At 40.4% G+C, this 20,085-nt stretch overlaps 1 protein-coding gene across 2 annotated transcripts in view; it reads left to right on the top strand.

Moving 5' to 3' along the window:
• racgap1 (Rac GTPase activating protein 1) overlaps window positions 1-20,085 on the top strand; it is a 52,635-nt gene that overhangs the window by 14,987 nt on the left and 17,563 nt on the right. For both annotated transcript variants that reach the window (XM_062540274.1, XM_062540275.1), the window contains exons 11-13: window positions 438-533; window positions 1,747-1,945; window positions 3,978-4,083. In XM_062540274.1, the coding sequence (XP_062396258.1) occupies window positions 438-533; window positions 1,747-1,945; window positions 3,978-4,083 (401 nt within the window). The remainder of the gene's footprint in view (window positions 1-437; window positions 534-1,746; window positions 1,946-3,977; window positions 4,084-20,085) is intronic.

Raw genomic sequence — 20,085 nt, 5'->3', positions numbered from 1 at the left:
TGAACCAAATCCTGATTTGTGCTAACGACGATCAGATGGCGCTGGGGTAACTTAATGAGAACAGCGACATATTTCCATTATTCCATTGATGTTTTTATTCAATTCCTTGAAATGTATTCTTTGTGTGTGTTACTTCCATATTAGAACTAATAAATGTAGAGGGCTTGAAAGAGCAGCAAGATTATTTTGGAACATCATCAAGCATTGATAATCGAGTGCTTGATTTTGTACACCTGTGGAAAGGGACCTGATGAAACCCATGAATACGTCTGACACGCAATGACGCGCCTCTTTATGCAGAGGAAGTGATCCCCGTTTTGTGCCCATAGACATGAACTACGACGACGTATCTTGCTACGCCTTAAGGATCTTTGGTAGAATGTTGTGTATGTGTGTCCCTCTGATGGTCCTTGTTTGATTTCCTGTCATGTGACCAGGGCACTCTGGCGGACTATGTGTCGGGCTCATCTCCCATGATCCCCTCCCTGGTGGTCCACTGTGTGAACGAGATCGAGCAGCGTGGCCTGAACGAGGTGAGAATCATCCGCGTCCTGAGCTTCTGACTTCCAAATTGCTGTCAAGGTTTGACATGAGAAGAGGACAATTTAATAATCGTGATGTTTATCAGAATTTTCAAGTAAATTTTTAATCCGGATTACAGGATTAAGAGAGTTGTGCAATGCCAGGATTGTGCAAGCTATGATTCAGAAGCCAACTGGCTCTCTGCCTGTAAAGCAGCACAGCATGCCGTCTCTGAGAGGCTTAACTGGCATGTGGGTTCATTTGCCAAATCCTTCTAACAACAGCAACACATTGCATTTATGTAGTACTTTTCAAGGCACCCAAGCTGCTTCACAGTGATGCGGCGGTACTAACCGCTGCCAATGTGTAGCTCCCACCTGGGCGATGCATGGGAGCCATTATGTGCCAAGATGCTCATCACACACACCAGGGGTGCATTTCCCAAAACCATAGTTGCTAACCTGTTAGCAACTTTGTTGGTTGTAATGCAATTTCCCTTTGCTGACCAACTAAGTTGCTAACTTAGTCAGTTATGCTGTTGTAAGGCCAGAGTTTCATTGCAATCTAATGTATTTGTACATAGTTGTAGACTAAGAACTCCACTATAGAGTTTTAGACACCACACCCACTCAGGTATAGAAGTCCTGCTGAGTCGGGGGTGGCTGGATGAATGAAAAGGGAAGCTCTTCAATTCATTCACTCTCTTCTTCTTTGCTCTGCTTTTGGCAAGAGGTCACACTGACCTCTCTGCCTCCCTTTCTCTCTCCCTTTCCCCTTCTCTCTCTCTTTATCTTTATCTTTTCTTTCTCTATGGTTTGTTACTTTGTTTATTTGATACATTGTTTCATCTGGTGTATGTAGTATTGTAACTTGGTAACTTGTTTAAGTTCAAATTTATTGTTTGTTTTGAGGTTAAGTTTACTTTCTCCTTTTGTTTCCTTTGTTTAAGGATAATTACTGATATTACGTCACTCTTATATTCAAAGGCTCAAGGCCTAATAAATGGTTAATTTTCCTCGCGCAGTTTGCATATCTCTAAAGTTTAGTGTGCCATTCCATATTCTGCCATAGTTAACAAACTAGTTATTTGGTAATTTATTAGAGGTATATTGTAACTTACTTAGTTGGCAACTATGGTTTTGGCAAACTCACCACAGTTTGATGTGGAGAGTGCGGGAATGAGTTCCATGTGTGCCTCTTCCTTCTCCACTGTTCTGGCTGCAGGCTGGACTGTACCGGCTGTCTGGAGCAGAGAGGACGGTCCGCGACCTGAAGGACAAGTTCCTGCGTGGGAAGACTGTCCCGCTACTCAGCAAGGTGGATGACATCCACGCCATCACAGGCCTTCTGAAGGACTTCCTGCGGAACCTGCGGGAGCCTCTGCTCACCTTCCGGCTCAATCGGACCTTCATGGACGCTGCAGGTTAAGGACGAGCCAGCATTACACTTAATGATTAGGCCAGGCCCTATATTTTGTAGGACTAGTAGTATGCTTGTGTATCAAGTTGTGTATCAAGTTGTGTGTTCACTGTGACTGAACAATGCACTGGTCCTCTGATATTGAGTGGTATGGCTTAAGTACATACAATTCTCAGCAAAAGCACACATTAAAGGGATTATCCGGAGTAAAACGCACTTTAGATCAATTTACGGATGATTGGGAGCAAATCATGTAATTCACCTTTGGCTAAGCCCCGCCCCCTTAGTTATTGTTGCGAAGTCTGTCAGTCTAACCGTAGTTCAGACCGAAGTTCAATGGAGGCCGTATGCCCGTCTGTAAATGTTACAACCCATGAGGCTTTTTTACAGCCACGGAACTTTATTTCATTTAGAATCTGTAGAACAACACCAGTACGACATGGAGACACATGAATACAAATTAAAGGGATAATCCGGAGTGAAATGCACTTTAGATCAATTTTTCGGACTATTCTGGACTCTCTATCCGACCACATAAAGACGTGCGGATACTTCGGTTTGACTTTAGGGAACCTCTACTCACTACCACGTAAGTGTAGTGTTGTTTGGAACAGTAGAAGAGGTATAAAAATAGCGTTTTGTAGCGGCGAAAGGACACGCCCCGGTCACTTCCAGGCTAACGAGTTTTGGCTAAAAACGGTGAGCTCGAACTTTCTCAAAATACATCCGAATTACATGATTTTGGTGTCAACTCAACGTATGTACGCCCAATAGTCCGAAAAATTTATCTAAAGTGCATTTCACTCCGGATTATCCCTTTAATGTCTAGGTTTGTTGCGTGACAAACTTAGGACAGGGGGCGAATGGGACTCAAATAGCTATCTGTGCTAGATAGACTTGCCTGCATATTACAAAGACACCGGGTTATGTCATGTAAGGAACTGCTACTGCAAATAAACTGAAACATAGTCTACATTGTAAAATTACTTCAACTTTATTAATGTATGGTGAATAAATGTTACACTACTGTGCAGTGTGCACAGACTCAAGCTTTTCTGAGGCGAGCATGTTAGCAGCGGTTAGCTAACTATGCTAACATTAGTCATCTACGAGTCTCCTCTAAAATGACAATCATATTATACACGATGCTGACAGTGCTGAGAACATCCTTGTTTATCTTACTTACATTAAGTTGACAGTGTGTCTTAATCCACAGATGTGGTGGAGCTGTTTCATTACTGTTGGCTACGGAGTAGGCTAACCCTTAAAATAGGGGATAGCTAGAGAGACTTTAATCTAATTTAATATAATTACAAAAAATATATAATCAAGATTGAAAGCCATCATTCTGTGTTTCGGTGTTGCGTTAATCCAACACATTTTGTTTGGCTGTCCTTTTTCAATTTACATCACTATACAATCTTATAAAACCGGGGAAAAATCACGGCTCCCAATGCATTTCTATGAAGCCATAACGTGAAACTGTCGGACTCCATCTTCATGAGTGGAGCTACTGCACTGCCATTGGCTCATCCGCATTCGATAGGCGGGACTAAGCCAAAGGTGAATTCGGATGTGTTTTGATTTTACCGTTTTTAGCCAAAACTCGTTAGCCTGGAGGTGAACGGGGCACGTCCTTTCGCCGCTACAAAACGCTATTTTTATACCTCTTATACTGTTCCAAACAACATTACACTTACGTGGTAGTGAGTAGAGGGTCCCTAAAGCCAAACCGAAGTATCCCGAGGTCTTTATGTGGTCGGATAGAGAGTCCAGAATGAATTTAATCAAGCCAGTACCTTTCCGGAAATGTCGCTGCTGCAGCTGAGAACCATTACCATTTCATTGTGGCTTTTGTTGAGAAATATATAGTTCAGTGACTGCTGGAATACTTGTGGAAAGATACGGAAGACATGAATTAGAAGCACAAAACCCATTTTCCATGACCGTTGTCTGTTATCGAGGAGTAGCAGAGTGAATGGAGTATTCTGCAGCATTGTGAAGAGACATGTAAACAAGTCTTTTGTGTTCCTCAGAGGTGGGCGATGAGGGCAACAGCATTGCCCTGATGTACCAGACCATCAGCGATTTGCCTCAGCCCCACCGTGACACACTGGCCTTCCTGGTCATTCATCTGCAGAGGTCAGTTACACTATGTGCTACTTCACTTGCCTTGTGCTTAGAAAATATGTGAGGAAATGTTATCATTCTTTTTCTGCTGAAATAATACACTACTCACAAAAATATAGGGATATCTGGCTTTCGGGTGAAATTGAATGTTTCGATACAAAAACTGAAACATTGAGCTGTTGGACATGCACATTCGAAAGTTTAGAGAAGAAGATCACATTGAGTGTAAAGGTTATAGTGGATTTTAGGTTCATCCTGAAATTTCACCCAAAAGCCATGACTAACAAGATTGATATACACTATATTGCCAAAAGTATTGGGTCGCCTACCTTGAACCCCATATGAACTTCAGTCACATCCTATTCTTAATCCATAGGGTTTAAAGGGATATTCCGCCATTTTTGGAAATACGCTCATTTTCCACCTCCCCTCGAGCAAAACAATCGATATTTAACTTGCAAACGTACCATAGGCGCAGTGATATCGTACGCAGCATCTGAAAATAGTCCCCATAGACATCAAGCAGTAGTAGTGCCAGTAGCTGCAAGTTGCCTTGATTATTACGCCAGATGAGAATGTAGTTCCATGTCAAATCAGTCTAGAAAAACGGCAGGGTTCATTTTCAGTTGGTCTTATTGCACTTTCTAACTTGAGAGGACACACGTTTTAAATGGGAAAATTACCAGAAATATTAGTCACTTTTAAACATGAAGCTAGCAGGCGAGAAGCTAATGGTCTAATCCGATTTAATGATCTATGCTAGGCTGAAGCTAAAAGTTGTATCGCCAGACTCACAGAATGGCTGGATGAACGGGAACAAGGTAAATATCGATTGTTTTGCTCGAGGGAAGGTGGAAAATGAGCGTATTTCCACAAATGGCGGAATATCCCTTTAATATGACGTCAGTCCACCCTTTGCAGCTATAACAGCAGTTTAGGTATATGTTTGGGCATTTTTGACCATTCTTCCAGAAGCGCATTTGTGAGGTCACATACTGATGTCGGACGAGGCGACTAGCTCTCAGTCTGCGCTCTAATTCACCTCAAAGGTGTTCTGTTGGGTTGAGGTCAGGATTCTATGGCACGCATATAGGGCATATATATATATATATATATATATATATATATATATATATATATATATATATATATATATATATATAGAGAGATAGATAGATTCCTGCATGCTGCATTACCGTGACCCTTAGCCTACCTTGTGGATGATTTTTTCTCATTGGAATACAGCAATGGATGCCTTTTTCTATCAAACGCAAAAGCTGAGATTGTTGGAAGGACTAGGCTACTCAACAAACTTGTTTTTCGTTTCTGGGAGATCTCGTTATCATTTTGGATTGTCGGATTTTTATACTTATTGTTTGGACTTATGGACAATGAACTTTGAGGGGTGGTTGTTAGTGCTTTACAAAGCTTTGTGTTAATAAGTGTCGGTCCTCCTTCAGCTCACTGCGCGATGCAGTTGCGCACTTGTGGCCACAAACTCATTAACTGTTAACGACACAATACAGTGTGATATTTGTGTTCTTTTGCATGGGGTTGCTCGCATCTGCCCGTAACCTTATAGGCTATTATGTGCGTAGGCTACATTTAAAAATCGACAGCCATCTGTGAGACTATCCATTTCATGAAGAGCAATTGTCTTGTGCTATCATTCCCCCTCCCCCACACTCGTCTAACCAGTTCACTAGACATTATAGCCTACCTATCCACCTCATTTCTGGCCAATCTCCAAACTACCCTTCCTGTCTAAAGTCCTTGAGCGAGAAGTTTATGTCCAGCTGCAATCATTTCTTACCAACAACAACATCTTTGAGAAATTCCAGTCCGGCTTCAGAACAGCCCACAGCACAGAGACTGCTCTCCTGAGAGTGCTAAATGACCTGCTCCTAGCCGCTGACTCAGGTAGCCCTGTGATCCTGGTGCTGCTAGACCTGACAGCAGCCTTTGACACCGTGGATCACGGGATCCTGCTGTCTCGGCTTGAACATCGTGTAGGCATCAAAGACACAGCCCTGAATTTCTTTCAGTCCTATCTGGCTGACAGGAGCTTCTCTGTTCAGCTCGGAGATTGCATCTCTTCTGTTGCCCCCCTCACCTGTGGGGTCCCTCAAGGCTCTATACTAGGTCCCATCTTATTTCTTCTATACATCTTACCCTTAGGGGAAATCCTGGCAAGACACAACATCTCTTACCATTGCTTTGCCGATGACGTCCAGCTGTATCTCCCCCTAAAGGCCAATGGGCAGGCTGCGCTCCATTCACTGCTTGACTGTCTGGCTGACATCAAGGCATGGATGGGTGCAAACTTCCTCAACTTAAATGAGAACAAGACAGAGATAATTGTCTTTGGCAAAACCTCTCCGGCATTTTCCACCGATGCCCTGGGCCCTCTCGCCTCCAACATCAGGCCCTCTGTCAGAAATCTGGGGGTGATCTTTGACAGTGCCTTCAAGTTCGAGCAGCAGGTCAGTGCAGTGGTTAGGAAAAGCTTTTTCCACCTACGAACCCTAGCCAAGACCAAAGCCTACCTGCCCCGCAGTGCTCTGGAGAGAGTTATCCATGCATTCATCACTTCACAACTGGACTACTGCAATGCTCTTTACACCGGCATTGACCAATCTCAACTCCGCCGCCTACAGTTAGTGCAGAACTCAGCTGCTCGACTACTCACCTGTACAAAAAAGCGAGAACATATCACCCCGGTCCTTGCATCACTCCACTGGCTACCCATCCGCTACCGCATAGACTTCAAACTCCTACTGACTGTATTCAAATCCCTCCATGGTCTGGCCCCCACTTACCTGTCTGATCTCCTCCATCACCACATCCCCTCCAGAGCACTACGGTCAGCTGACCAGCTGCTACTGGAAGTGCCCAGGACCAGGTTAAAGACAAAGGGGGATAGAGCCTTTGCGGTTGCAGCCCCTAGTCTCTGGAACTGCCTCCCCCTCCACATCCGTGCGGCCCAGTCTGTGCACAGTTTTAAATCCCTGTTAAAAACCCATCTCTTTGCACTTGCTTTTAATTAGGGTCCCCTTCTTTTAATCACCTGTTTACAGTGTCCCATGGTCACCTTTTGATATCTCTCCTTTTGTTTTTATTTGTTTCTTTTTATCTTTTTAACTAAATGTGTGTCTCTTTTTACTTACTCTCTGCATTTTTGCACTTTACTGTGAAGCACTTTGGTGCGGCTCAGCCGTCTGTAAATTGTGCTATACAAATAAATTTGACATTGACATTGACATTGACATTTCTTAACCCGGAAATATGTATCGTTGCGATGGTTACGATACTGTTTTCAACTTCCGTTCAATCTGTAACATGTGCGTTCTCCGTAGCTAACTAGATTATGCCTCAACTTAGATTTCTTTCGAAATATTGACAATTCTGCCCTCAGCATGTATATACTACATCATATATAACCGATATAAAATAGAAAAGTTTACTTTTATATGCGTTATGATTGGTTAAGCACCGTAAACCGCCACGTTAAAACAGATACAATGCAGCTTCGCCGGAAATAGAAAACCGTCTCGGTGTCATGGCGACCCCCATTGTAGGGCTGCGGAATATCGTGGATATGCGGCATTGAGGACGAATGCCTCCCTCCCCCCTCTCTCTCGACAGACATTTGAGCCCGACACTAATTATGTAAATGTAAAAATGTGTGTGTGTGTGTGTGCGTGCGCGCTGAACCATGAATTCACATATTAACTTTTCTTTTCATCAGACATCGCAAACATAAAAAAAATTGCAAAACTGAGAAAAGCTTTAATTTTTTTAATAAAATCATGCCTTTTATCTTGATGGAGAGGTTCGTGGTGTGGGTTTTGAACCCTGGTCGCCGGCGCACGGTGCAGATGCCTCAACCAGTTGCGCCACAGCTCGAGTCTTATTACCTTCTCGCTTAGCCTACATTTTAGCACTTGCCAACAAATATAAGGGATTCAGTCAATCTATTTATTCGCGGCATGCACTTGAAACGCCGATCAAAAGTTCTGACATCTTAAACTGACGTTAGTCATTAATTAGAGGGGATGCATCCCCTCTATTGAAATCCGGTCGCTTCTTATTATTAGAGTGCATGAAAATGCACTCTACTGTTATCCGATTTATTCTTATTAGAGTGCATGCAAATGCACTCTACTGTTATCCGACATCTTCTTATTATCGATATTATTATTCTTCTTCTAACGCTTTTTGTGCGTCTAATTCAGCTTTAACCGTTTGACGTAGAAACTTCATTCAAACTGCGCTGCGTAGGTCTTACTTAGGTGACTTCAGCTATATATTTTTCAACTTCGTAACTTTTATACTTTTTGAACTATTAAATAAAAACTATTACAATTCCCCCCATAGACTTAACATTGTGATTATGACATCATAATAGGGCAATTAGAATCTTATGCCAGGTGGCCAGTCCAGGTGCAGCAGCTCTCTCTCTCTCTCAGGCTTTAAGCATATAATCTCATTAAGACTACAGATCCTGTTTCAGTACTTCCTCTGTCCACAATTGTTTCAAAATAAAAGTCCTCACTGCAATAATACACTATTAAATCATTTAACCATTGAAACTACTCAACTATTTAACTGTTCAACCATTCCAACTGTCAGTTATCATCAACTATGCCTCCAGTCAACTACATGAAACCTCCATGTACCTAGCAACCAACATAGCAACCATTGAAATTAAGCGTTTATGACCGTTTCCATAGCAACCAACATGATTATACTGCAGTAACTTATTTATTCCTGATAGTGGCCACCATGGATACCCTAGCAACAAATGTTTCAAAATAAAAGTCCTCACTAGCAAGTTAGCATGGTTAGCATTGTTAGCATAACTGCTAGAAACCAGTAGCCAAGTTAGCTAATCAACCTTGTTAGCTTTGTTAACATAGTTAGCATTGTTAGCATAGTTAGCATTTTTAACATAACTGTTAAATCATCAACTAAGTCAGCTAATCAACCTTGTTAGCATTGTTAGCATTGTTAACATAGTTAGCATGTTTTGCATTACCGTTAAAAATCATTAGCCAAGTTAGCTAATCACCTTGGTTATCATTATTAGCATAGTAAGTATTGTTAGCATGGTTAGCATTGTTAACAAAACTGCTAGCAAACATGAGCTAAGTTAGCTAAGCAATCTGATTAGCATATTAACATTATTAACATTAAACATCCATTAAACTATATCTATTGGCATCCATTTAAAATGATTTACCTATCAACATCAATTAAACTATCGGTCTGTCAACATTCATTCGATTATCTTTTTATCAACAGCTTTTAAGCTATTCACATTTAATTTTAAACTGTTTATCTTCGCACTATCAACTTTCGTAAACTAAGAAACCACCATGTCTACCCTAGGAACACCTTATAATCATATCTACATGATTTATCTGTACATTTTTGCATTTTCATGCACTCGTAATTTCCCTGGAATTACATTCTCTAGTTATTAGAGTGCATGAAAATGCACTCTACTGTTATCCGGTTTCTTCTTATTATAGGCGATTATTCTTCTTCTAACGCTTTTTGTGCGTGCAATTCAGCTTCAACCGTTTAACGTAGGAACTTCATTCAAACTGCGCTGCGTAGGTCTTACTTAGGTGACTTCAGCTATGTATTTTTCAACTTTGTAACTTTTATACTTTTTGAACTATTAAATAAAAACTATTAAAATTTCCCCATAGACTTAACATTACATTATGACATCATAATAGGGCAATTAGAATCTTATGCCAGGTGGCCAGTCCAGGTGCAGCAGCTCTCTCTCCCTCTCTCAGGCTTTAAGCATATAATCTCATTAAGACTACAGATCCTGTTTCACTACTTCCTCTGTCCACAACTGTTTCAAAATAAAAGTCCTCACTGCAATAATACACTATTAAATCATTTAACCATTGAAAATACTCAACTATTTAACTGTTCAACCATTCCAACTGTCAGTTATCATCAACTATGCCTCAAGTCAACTACATGAAACCTCCACCTACCTAGCAACCAAAATAGCAACCATTAAAATTAAGCTTTTATGACAGTTTCCATATCAACCAACATGATTATACTACAGTAACTTCTTTATTTCTGATAGTGGCCATCATGGATACCCTAGCAACAAATGTTTCAAAATAAAAGTCCTCGCTAGCAAGTTAGCATGATTAGTATAGTTAGCATTGTTAGCATAGTTAGCATTTTTAGCAGAACTGCTAGAAATCATTAGCTAAATTAGCTAATCAACCTGGTTAGCATTGTTAGCATGGTTAGCATAGTTAGCATTTTTGCATAACTGCTTAAAATCATTAGCCAGGTTAGCTAATCTGGTAATCAGGTTAGCTAATTAAATTTTAAACCGTCTATCTTCGCACCATCAACTTTCAAAAACTATGAAATCACCATGTCTACCCTAGCAACACCTAAGTAACCATATCTACATGATTTATCTGTACATTTTTGCATTTTCATGCACTCGTAATTTCCTTGGAATTACATTCTCTAGTTGATATTTTTCTTCTAACGCTTTTTGTGCGTCTAATTGAGCTTCAACCGTTTGACATAGAAACTTCATTCAAACTGCGCTGCGTAGGTCTTACTTAGGACACTTCAGCTATATATTTTTTCAACTTTGTAACTTTTACACTTTTTGAACTATTAAATAAAAACTATTAAAAATTCCCCATAGACTTAACATTGGATTATGACATCATAATAGGGCAATTAGAATGTTATGCCAGGTGGCCAGCCCCACCTGCGGCAGCTCTGTCTCTCTCAGGCTTGAAGCATACAATCTCTCTGTGAAGACTACATATCCTGTAAACTGTTTCCTCTGTCCACAACTGTTTCAAAATAAAAGTCCTCACTGCAATAATACACTATTAAATCATTTAACCATTGAAACTACTCAACTATTTAACTGTTCAACCATTCAAACTGTCAGTTATCATCAACTATGCCTCCAGTCAACTATATGAAACCTCCATGGACCTAGCAACCAACATGGCAACCTTTAAAATTAAGCGTTTGACAGTTTCCATAGCAACCAACATGATTTTACTACAGTAACTTCTTTATTCCTGATAGTGGCCACCATAGATACCCTATCAACAAATGTTTCAAAATAAAAGTCCTCATTAGCAAGTTAGCTAGTTAGCATATTAGCATTGTTAGCATAGTTAGCATTTTTAGCATAACTGCTAGAAATGATTAGCTAAGTTAGCTAATCAACCTGGTTAGCATTGTTAGCAAATTTAGCATTGTTAACATAGTTAGCATTTTTAGCATAACTGTTAGAAATGATTAGCTAAGTTAGCTAATCAACATGGTTAACATTGTTAGCATAGTAAGCATTGTTAGCATTTTTAACAGAACTGCTAGATATCCTTAGTTCAGTTAGAACTGTAATGTTTAAGCTTTAAACTGTCTACCTTCACACTATCAGCTTTCTTTAACCGATGCAACCACCATGTTTACCCTAGCTACACCTTAGTAACTATATCTACATTATCTACTGTATCTATACATTTTTGCATTTTCATGCACTCGTAATTTCCCTGGAATTACATTCTCTAGTTAGAGGGGATGCATCCCCTCTATTGAAATCCGGTCGCTTCTTCTTCTTATTACAGTGCATGCAAATGCACTGTACTGTTCTTCCTAGACTTCTTCTTATTATTATTCCGCTGATCGATTTTTCTAACCGCAATTTCTCTTCAACCGTTTAACTTAGAAACTTCATTCAAACTCTGTAACGTAGGTATTCTAATGGATCGGGTTGCTATGACTTTTCAACTTTGTAACTTTTATACTTTTTGAACTATTAAATAAAAACTATTCAAAATTTCCCCATAGACTTAACATTGGCCTCTATGACATCACAATCGGGTCGTTGAGCAATTAGAATCTTATGTCAGGTGGCCAGCCCCACCTGCAGCAGCCCTCTCTCTCTCAGGCTTTAAGCATACAATCTCTCTGTGAAGACTACATATCCTGTTAACTGTTTCCTCTTTCCACAACTGTTTCAAAATAAAAGTCCTCACTGCAATAATACACTATTAAATCATTTAATCACTGAAACTACTCAACTATTTAACTGTTCAACCATTCCAACTGTCAGTTATCATCAACTATGCCTCCAGTCAACTAAATGAAACCTCCATGTACCTAGCAACCAACATAGCAACCATTAAAACTAAGCGTTTTTGACAGTTTCCATAGCAACCAACATAATTATACTACAGTAACTTCTTTATTCCTGATAGTGGGCACCATGGATACCCTAGCAACTACTGTTTCAAAATAAAAGTCCTCACTAGCAAGTTAGCATTGTTAGCATAGTTAGCATTGTTAGCATAACTGCTAAAAATTATTAGCTAAGTTAGCTAATCAACCTGGTTAGCATTGTTAGCATACTTAGCATTGTTAGCATAGTTAGCATTTTTAGCACAACTGTTAAAATGATTAGCTAAGTTAGCTAATCAACATGGTTAGCATTGTTAACATAGTTAGCAAATGTTAACATAGTTAGCATTTTTAGCATTACTGCTAGAAATCATCAGCTAAGTTAACTTATCAACCTGGTTAGCATTGTTAGCATAGTCAACATTTTAGAATACCTGTTAGAAATCATTAGTTAAGTTAGAAAAGGAATGTTTAAGCTTTAAAATGTCTACCTTAATACCTTAACACCATCAACTCTCTTTAAACTATGCAACCACCATGTTTACCCTAGCTACACCTTAGTAGCCATATCTACATTTTTTTGCATTTTCATGCACTGGTAATTCCTTGGAATTGCATTTCTAGTTATTATTATTCTTTTTACCTTTTTGTGCGTGCTATTCAGCCCGAACCGCTTAACGTACAAACTTGGTTGAAACACCGTTCCGTAGATCTTCCAAATATCTACTAGACAATCTATTTGACATTTTTGAGAAGTTTATACTTTTTGAGATATTTGTAATTAAAAGTGTATTTTTCCCCCATAGACTTTAATGGAGAATGTGATGTCATAATGAGCCAGAACTCTCAGTTCCCAGTCTAGTTAGAACACTGCCCTGTGAATCCAACTGTCAGTTTTAATCAAAGATTCTAGAACAGAAAGATTCTAGAACAGAGTTCCACTTTAGAATGTTTGGCTTTAAGCATCTCTCTCTCTCCCTGAACTACACATCCTATTGAAGTGTTTCCTGTGTGTCAAAATAAAAGTCTACCCAACAGATTGCATCCCCTCGTGTAATTCCTCGGGAATTGCATTTCTAGTTATTATTATTATTCTTTTTACCTTTTTGTGCGTGCTATTCAGCCCGAACCGCTTAACGTACAAACTTGGTTGAAACACCGTTCCGTAGATCTTCCAAATATCTACTAGACAATCTATTTGACATTTTTGAGAAGTTTATACTTTTTGAGATATTTGTAATTAAAAGTGTATTTTTCCCCCATAGACTTTAATGGAGAATGTGATGTCATAATGAGCCAGAACTCTCAGTTCCCAGTCTAGTTAGAACACTGCCCTGTGAATCCAACTGTCACTTTTAATCAAAGATTCTAGAACAGAGTTCCACTTTAGAATGTTTGGCTTTAAGCATCTCTCTCTCTCCCTGAACTACACATCCTATTGAAGTGTTTCCTGTGTCAAAATAAAAGTCTACCCAACAGATTGCATCCCCTCGTGTAATTCCTCGGGAATTGCATTTGCATTTCTAGTTCACCACTAAAATGCTGTCATATAGCTTGACGCACAGTAGCCTACGGTAGTCTATGCCTATCTCTGAATCAACATGAACATGCATACCAAGATCTATATAAGTTGCTAGAAACTTATTTTGCGGAGCTAGGCCTACTAGTCGATGGAAACAGCTTATCAAATAAATAACCTGCTTCCGAGAAGTGTTTATTAAAAGCATGTCTAATATCACCCGGATCTGAGATCACACAGCCATTTACTTTATTGTGGGTGTTACAATATAATTACACAGTAAAAAGTAGCGTGTGCGTTCCTACAGACGGAGATAGTGTTTCAGAGTGGCAGACGCGAGCCAAGATTTTTAAGAATGTGACTGAAAAATATTTGAGGTTGCTATGGTGCACCTGACGCTTTTCGGGTGAGAGCATACATTTCTTTCGCCTGTTTTCATTGTAGACTATGCGTGCAACTTTACCAAACAATATAGAAGTAAACCTCCTCGGCTTGGCCCTCTCTCTTTCTCGTGCGCGCTCAATGGACACCCACCCCTCGACATGCACATTTAATCCAAATAAAACATTCACAATCGTGAAAAAAGCAATGACGACTAGCTAAATTATTATGAAATCCGGTTAGCATCATAGCATGCTGCACATTTTATTAAAACCCTTGCATTCAAGTTGAGTGATCATCTCATCACCAATGTTTTCCAACTCCAAGACTAAAAGGACCTGTCCCAAGGAGAGAAAGTATCAGCCTACCTTGAAACTTAAACACATGTGGGGGAAACTGAACAGTCCAACCAGTAGACTATGATAAGCTAGCCAACTATGCTACTTTGTTTACAATATTTTGAGGCATCAATCAGACAGCTGAATTAAAGAGGTAGGCCTAGAGTTGTAATACAAATACGGTAGTAGGCTATATAATCTGCATAAAGTGTGCAGTGTGTGTTAGAAAGCTATGCAATGAAAATGTGGGTGCACCTACATTTTGTGGTGGTGCACCTGAAAAAAAAGTTAGGCGCACCAGTGCAACCAACGCGAAAAGTTAGTCGGGAGCCTTGTCCATTTTTTAACTGTGTTTAACTTGTAATTTGCAACTTGATTTGTTTACACACTGTTTGTACATTATTTACAGCAGTATTGTTGTAGTATTGAGAAGTCAGTTGCCTGACGTGCACTATTTGCACTGTCACTCAAATACAAATGTGCTTTGGTAAACTGAACAGCCTAGAGCGTACTTTTTATATATATTTTTTTGCCGTGGTAATGGTCTTAATTTTTATTCTTAGAGGTCTTAAAAGGGTCTTAAAAGTCATCAAATTTGCTGATAAAAAATTTGCAGATACCCTGTGCGCTAATAAACGTCTTTTCACAAAATAGCTGCTGGGTCCGTGACGTCGGACTTAACAACCGAATAGCCTATTCACGGAAATGCGGTCTTGTAACCGTGATGAATTAATGAATTAATCTAAGGTTGCCTATCGAGTCTTTCAGGTTGAATTGAAGGCTATTTCCTTCTGATTGGCCTATAGGCGATTTTCTAAAACCATTTTCATTAATTTCAACAATGGTTTATTGAAACGTTGTTTGATTAATTTCGCCAGTCATCACCTTCATTTTAATGATTAAATGAGACGGATATGCGGAGCATTTCTCTCCCTCTCCATTGACCAAAACGTTGCTCTGGCATCTCTGCTGGACTGACTGAGTTATAGGCTACGTTGCGTGAGAGAGCTGTGAGGTAGGCTGTAAAACATTCGAAAACTCTGCAACTGCAATCTGACATGCCGAGCGTCATGTCTCTTTTCTCCGCTTGTCACCAGCGCGGTGTCTTCGGGTTTTTCCGTGTTTTCCGGCATCAGCCGAACCTTCATGTTATTAGGGCAGTCTTATGTTGCCCCCTTGCGGTTGCAGTTTTAATTACAAAGTCCCGAACCTTCGGGATTCCCGATGTGCGGCAAAGAAAGGAGCATTCTCAACCCGTACCATCTGTAGGCTATAATAAGGCTATATAACGTGTCTTTAAAACCCTATGAGCCCTAGACTGTTTTAAGGGCATTTTCACTACCTCTAGTTAGAAGCATTTATCCTGGTCATTGTAAGTGCCATTCACACATGCTATATATTGTTTTTTTCAGCACAAGTGTCTAGTCTCGTTGGAAAGCCCCGGTTCTGCTCTTTCGTGCAATATAAGTCTCATCTCGCTGTGACTAATAATCGCAGCGCAATGTAACAGAGAAGAATGGGTGTGTTTTTTGACGCGCGTCCGTCGGTCTCATAGGGTTAAGAGGGGAAATTATATAGGCTATTAGTCTATATAGACCGTGAGCCAGGGCCTCAAATTATGGAAACCGTTACCGAAAAGGTGGCAAAGGCTACCATACCTTTTCTGAAAGCCTGGAATCTCAGCTTTTCAATGATGTATGATGGCCATCTGGCAAGAGTAGCTGTTTTGAGTTATCACACATAATGTAAACTAAGGTTGAAGAAATAATGCGTATAAATCAAGCAGAACACTGGAATATTTTATTTTGTTATGTTTGGTATCATTTTAAAGGGGAGACTCTGAGCCCTGTATGTGTGCCATAGGATTATGTGCAGGCCTGTCAGGTTCATCCATACCAAACTCAACACCTGTACACGTAAAATGTTTGCGCGTGGAGACGTAACGTTTTTACACCTGTAGGCGTTTCGTTATTAGACGTTTTGGCCCTGTATGTGTGCCATAGGATTCTGTGCAGGCCTGTCAGGTTCATCCATACCAAACTCAACACCTGTACACGTAAAATGTTTGCGCGTGGAGACGTAACGTTTTTACACCTGTAGGCGTTTCGTTATTAGACGTTTTGGCCCTGTATGTGTGCCATAGGATTCTGTGCAGGCCTGTCAGGTTCATCCATACCAAACTCTGTCATCTTTGTCTTTATGGACCTTGCTCAGTCATGTTCGAACAGAAAGGGGCCATCCCCGAGCTGGGCTTGTCCTCTTAGGCTTAGTTCACACTGGCAGTCGAAATCGGATGTCTTGCATATCCGATCAGAACCTGATCTTTCTGACTGACTGTTCACATTGCATATTGCATGTGATCACATCCGATCACATCCGATCTTGGCGTGCAATGCTCAGATCCGATATAAATTACACACACCTGGATTCATTAGGTAGAGATGTGCACAACCAAGTCGTCATGGATGAAAGTGGATTTATTTTTTATATTTTCCAACTTATTATGCGTAGCCGCGGCGCAAATACCTCGTCACCCTTAACGTTACAGTTTTCCATGTTTCACCATAAATTGATGAATTGAGTCTGACGTTGGTTTTTGTTTTGCTGGTAGCCCTGGCGCACGCGCTGAATCAATCACTTCCGTCACTCAGAATTACGTTGCAATTGTTTGCCGCAGTGCAAATGACGAAAGGGGGATGTTGAAATCCTATTCAAGTGGTTCGACTGTTAGACGGTTAGACTGAGTCATATCCGATAGTAAGTGATATTGAAACCACCTCCGTATGTGGTGCGAATCAGCATTGGAAAAATCGCATTTCATGCGGTTATGTGCTGTTCAGACTACCCAAAATTCAAGCTAGATACAATCCAGATAAGCAAAATATCGGATTTCGACTGCCAGTGTGAACTAAGCCTTAGTTCCAGTGAAAGGAACTCTGAATGCTTCAGCATTAACCAAGAGATTTTGGACAATTCCATGCTCTCAACTTTGTAGGAAGAGTTTGGGGATGGCCACTTCCTGTTCCAACATGACTGTGTATGGACCTCGCTTGGTGCACTGGTGCAGAGATGGATGACAGAGTTTGGCATGGATGAACTTGACTGGCCTCAACCCAATAGAACACCTTTGGGAGGAATTAGAGCGAAGACTGAGAGCCAGTCGCCTCGTCCAACATCAGTGTATAATCTCACAAATGCGCCTTTGGAAGAATGGTCAAAAATGTCCATAAAAACACTCCTAAACCTTGTCGAAAGCCTTCCCAGAAGAGTTGAAGCTGTTATAGCAAAGTCTTTAAAGGAGCTTGCACACTGCTCGAACAAACGCCAACAAACGCCAACAAACACGAACAAACACAAACCGTTCGATCAGTGTGGACGGTCAGTCCGCGTTTGTTTGTCACTGTCTGACAGAGTCCGAAAGAGTTCGACATGTCGAGTCCGGTCCGGTAAAGTTTTAGAATGTTCGTGCAGTGTAGACACTTTTCCAACAAACTCCAACAATCTGACTCTTGTTGGCTTGACAACTAGGCTCAGCTTGCGTGCATAACATCCGCGAGCGGAGTCTTAATTAGACTTATTCACTCATCTCCTGATTTACTCGTAAAAAACAGCAGCATCGATAAGTAAACTCTGCCGGACGTTTCTAGGGGGAGGCTGGAGGAGGCAGTTCCTTCCTAGAGATGCATGCACCCCCAGAGAAATTATAGCCTATGCGACCGACCGGCGAAAAAAGCAAAATGCAAACTCATTTCTCTGTCGGATTGCTCACGAAGTTTGAGTCACACTGATATGCATGTCACTTGTTCACAGAGCACGATATTTCCGATGGTATTAAATAGGCTAGTTGCTGTAGGATTCGCGAGAAAAATCAACGTGAATGTCGTGTAAGTCTGCACATTATCTGTGATGGGCGACAAATGCAAAATGCACACTTCTTCTGTGTTGGATTGCTCACGAAGTTCTAATCACACTGATATCACATGCATTATCATCTGGCAGAGCACGATCTTAGCTGTTTAAATAGGCTTGCTGTAGCAAACGGTTCGCGAGAAAATCAGATCTGAATTTACATGAATTATTATCATATTTAGGCCTAGGCCTATTCCATCTCTACAACATATCTCAAGCTCTTCGTTCAACACATGGCAAACCATATATCATAAGACCAAACGGCAGACCTCACCAAAATACGAGGATATGAAGCATATTCTTGTTGGCTATACTGTACAAGCCATTCCTGAGTAGGCCTAATCCGTTTTTAAATTGCAAAACATTCTTCTTGGTCTCCAATGTCAGTCTATAGTAGCCTATAGCAATAACTAGGCCTAGGCTACTTGAATATTGTGTTCTTACACTTTGGTTTTTGAACATTTATTGAACTACATAAATGACATAGGAAACATAAGCATTGCTTCTACATATTCATTATGTCTATTTTAGACTAGCCAAATACCATGAAGCCTAATTACTCTCACGTTCTTTTAAAGTCACAGGCACTCAATTAGACCTAGGCTGTATGTCGACATTAAAGATTAATGTAAGTCAATATTAGGACTACAATCGTGTAAAATGTGAGTCAAAATAAAAATCAATATGAAATAGTCAACTTACTATGTATTTTAGCTAATTACACAGATCATAAATAGGCCTAATGTAAACTTCATATGCATTTCAAAAAGTTTGAAATAGGCCTATATGATATGAAGCCACCTTTTCACTGAGTGTGTCAGGGGAAGTATGCCTTGTAATGTATTTGATCTCCACTGGTGTGGTGGGGCTCCCAAATCAAATCAAGAATCAAGAATCCATCCATAACTTATCTTGCAACAGACAGACAAACAAATAAACAATATAGCCTGCCCAGCAGTAATCTATCTAAAATAAGAAATATGTGAAGTACCATGATATGTTGTCAAATAGCCTATTGAAGTTGTGGGAAGTATTGCTTAAGCTGTATGTTTGCTGAATTACGTTTAAATAAAGTGTTTCATCAGCCATCTAAATAACAATTCAAGGCCAATTACAGTTCTGTAAACAAAATGGAAAAAAAGAAAAAAATGGAGGATATAGTATTTTGGAGCCAAACTCTTCTTATTGGCCTATGGCTACAGTCTGTAAGGTCTCCACTTCATCCATGTTATATTGTACTCCCCAAACACACACACACACACACACACACACACACACGTACACACAAATGCACACTTCCCCACACACATACCCTACCCATTACCCCTCCAACCCCTACATACAGTACACCATTATTACCCCCCCCCCCCCCCCCACACACACACACACCCTTCCCCTTAACCCTCCAACCCCTACATAGCCTACTGTAGGCCTACACCATTATTACCCCCACCCTCCACACACACACACACACACACACACACACAACACCTATGCATAGGCAAAGGAACTGACAATTTCACTGCATTCTTTACATTAATAATCATATGCATGTGACAAATAAACATCCTTGTGTCCTTGTAAAAGGTAGGTGACAAAGGTCAGTCTTGTCTGCTAGTGTCTGGGCGGTGTGGACTGAAAGTTGGTCTTATGAACATTCTAAAG

The sequence above is a fragment of the Sardina pilchardus genome, chromosome 7 (assembly GCF_963854185.1).
Source record: "Sardina pilchardus chromosome 7, fSarPil1.1, whole genome shotgun sequence".
In the NCBI taxonomy this organism is placed as follows: domain Eukaryota; kingdom Metazoa; phylum Chordata; class Actinopteri; order Clupeiformes; family Clupeidae; genus Sardina; species Sardina pilchardus.
The sequence above is the reverse complement of the archived record's forward strand: the minus strand, read 5'-3'. Positions and strand labels throughout refer to the sequence as shown.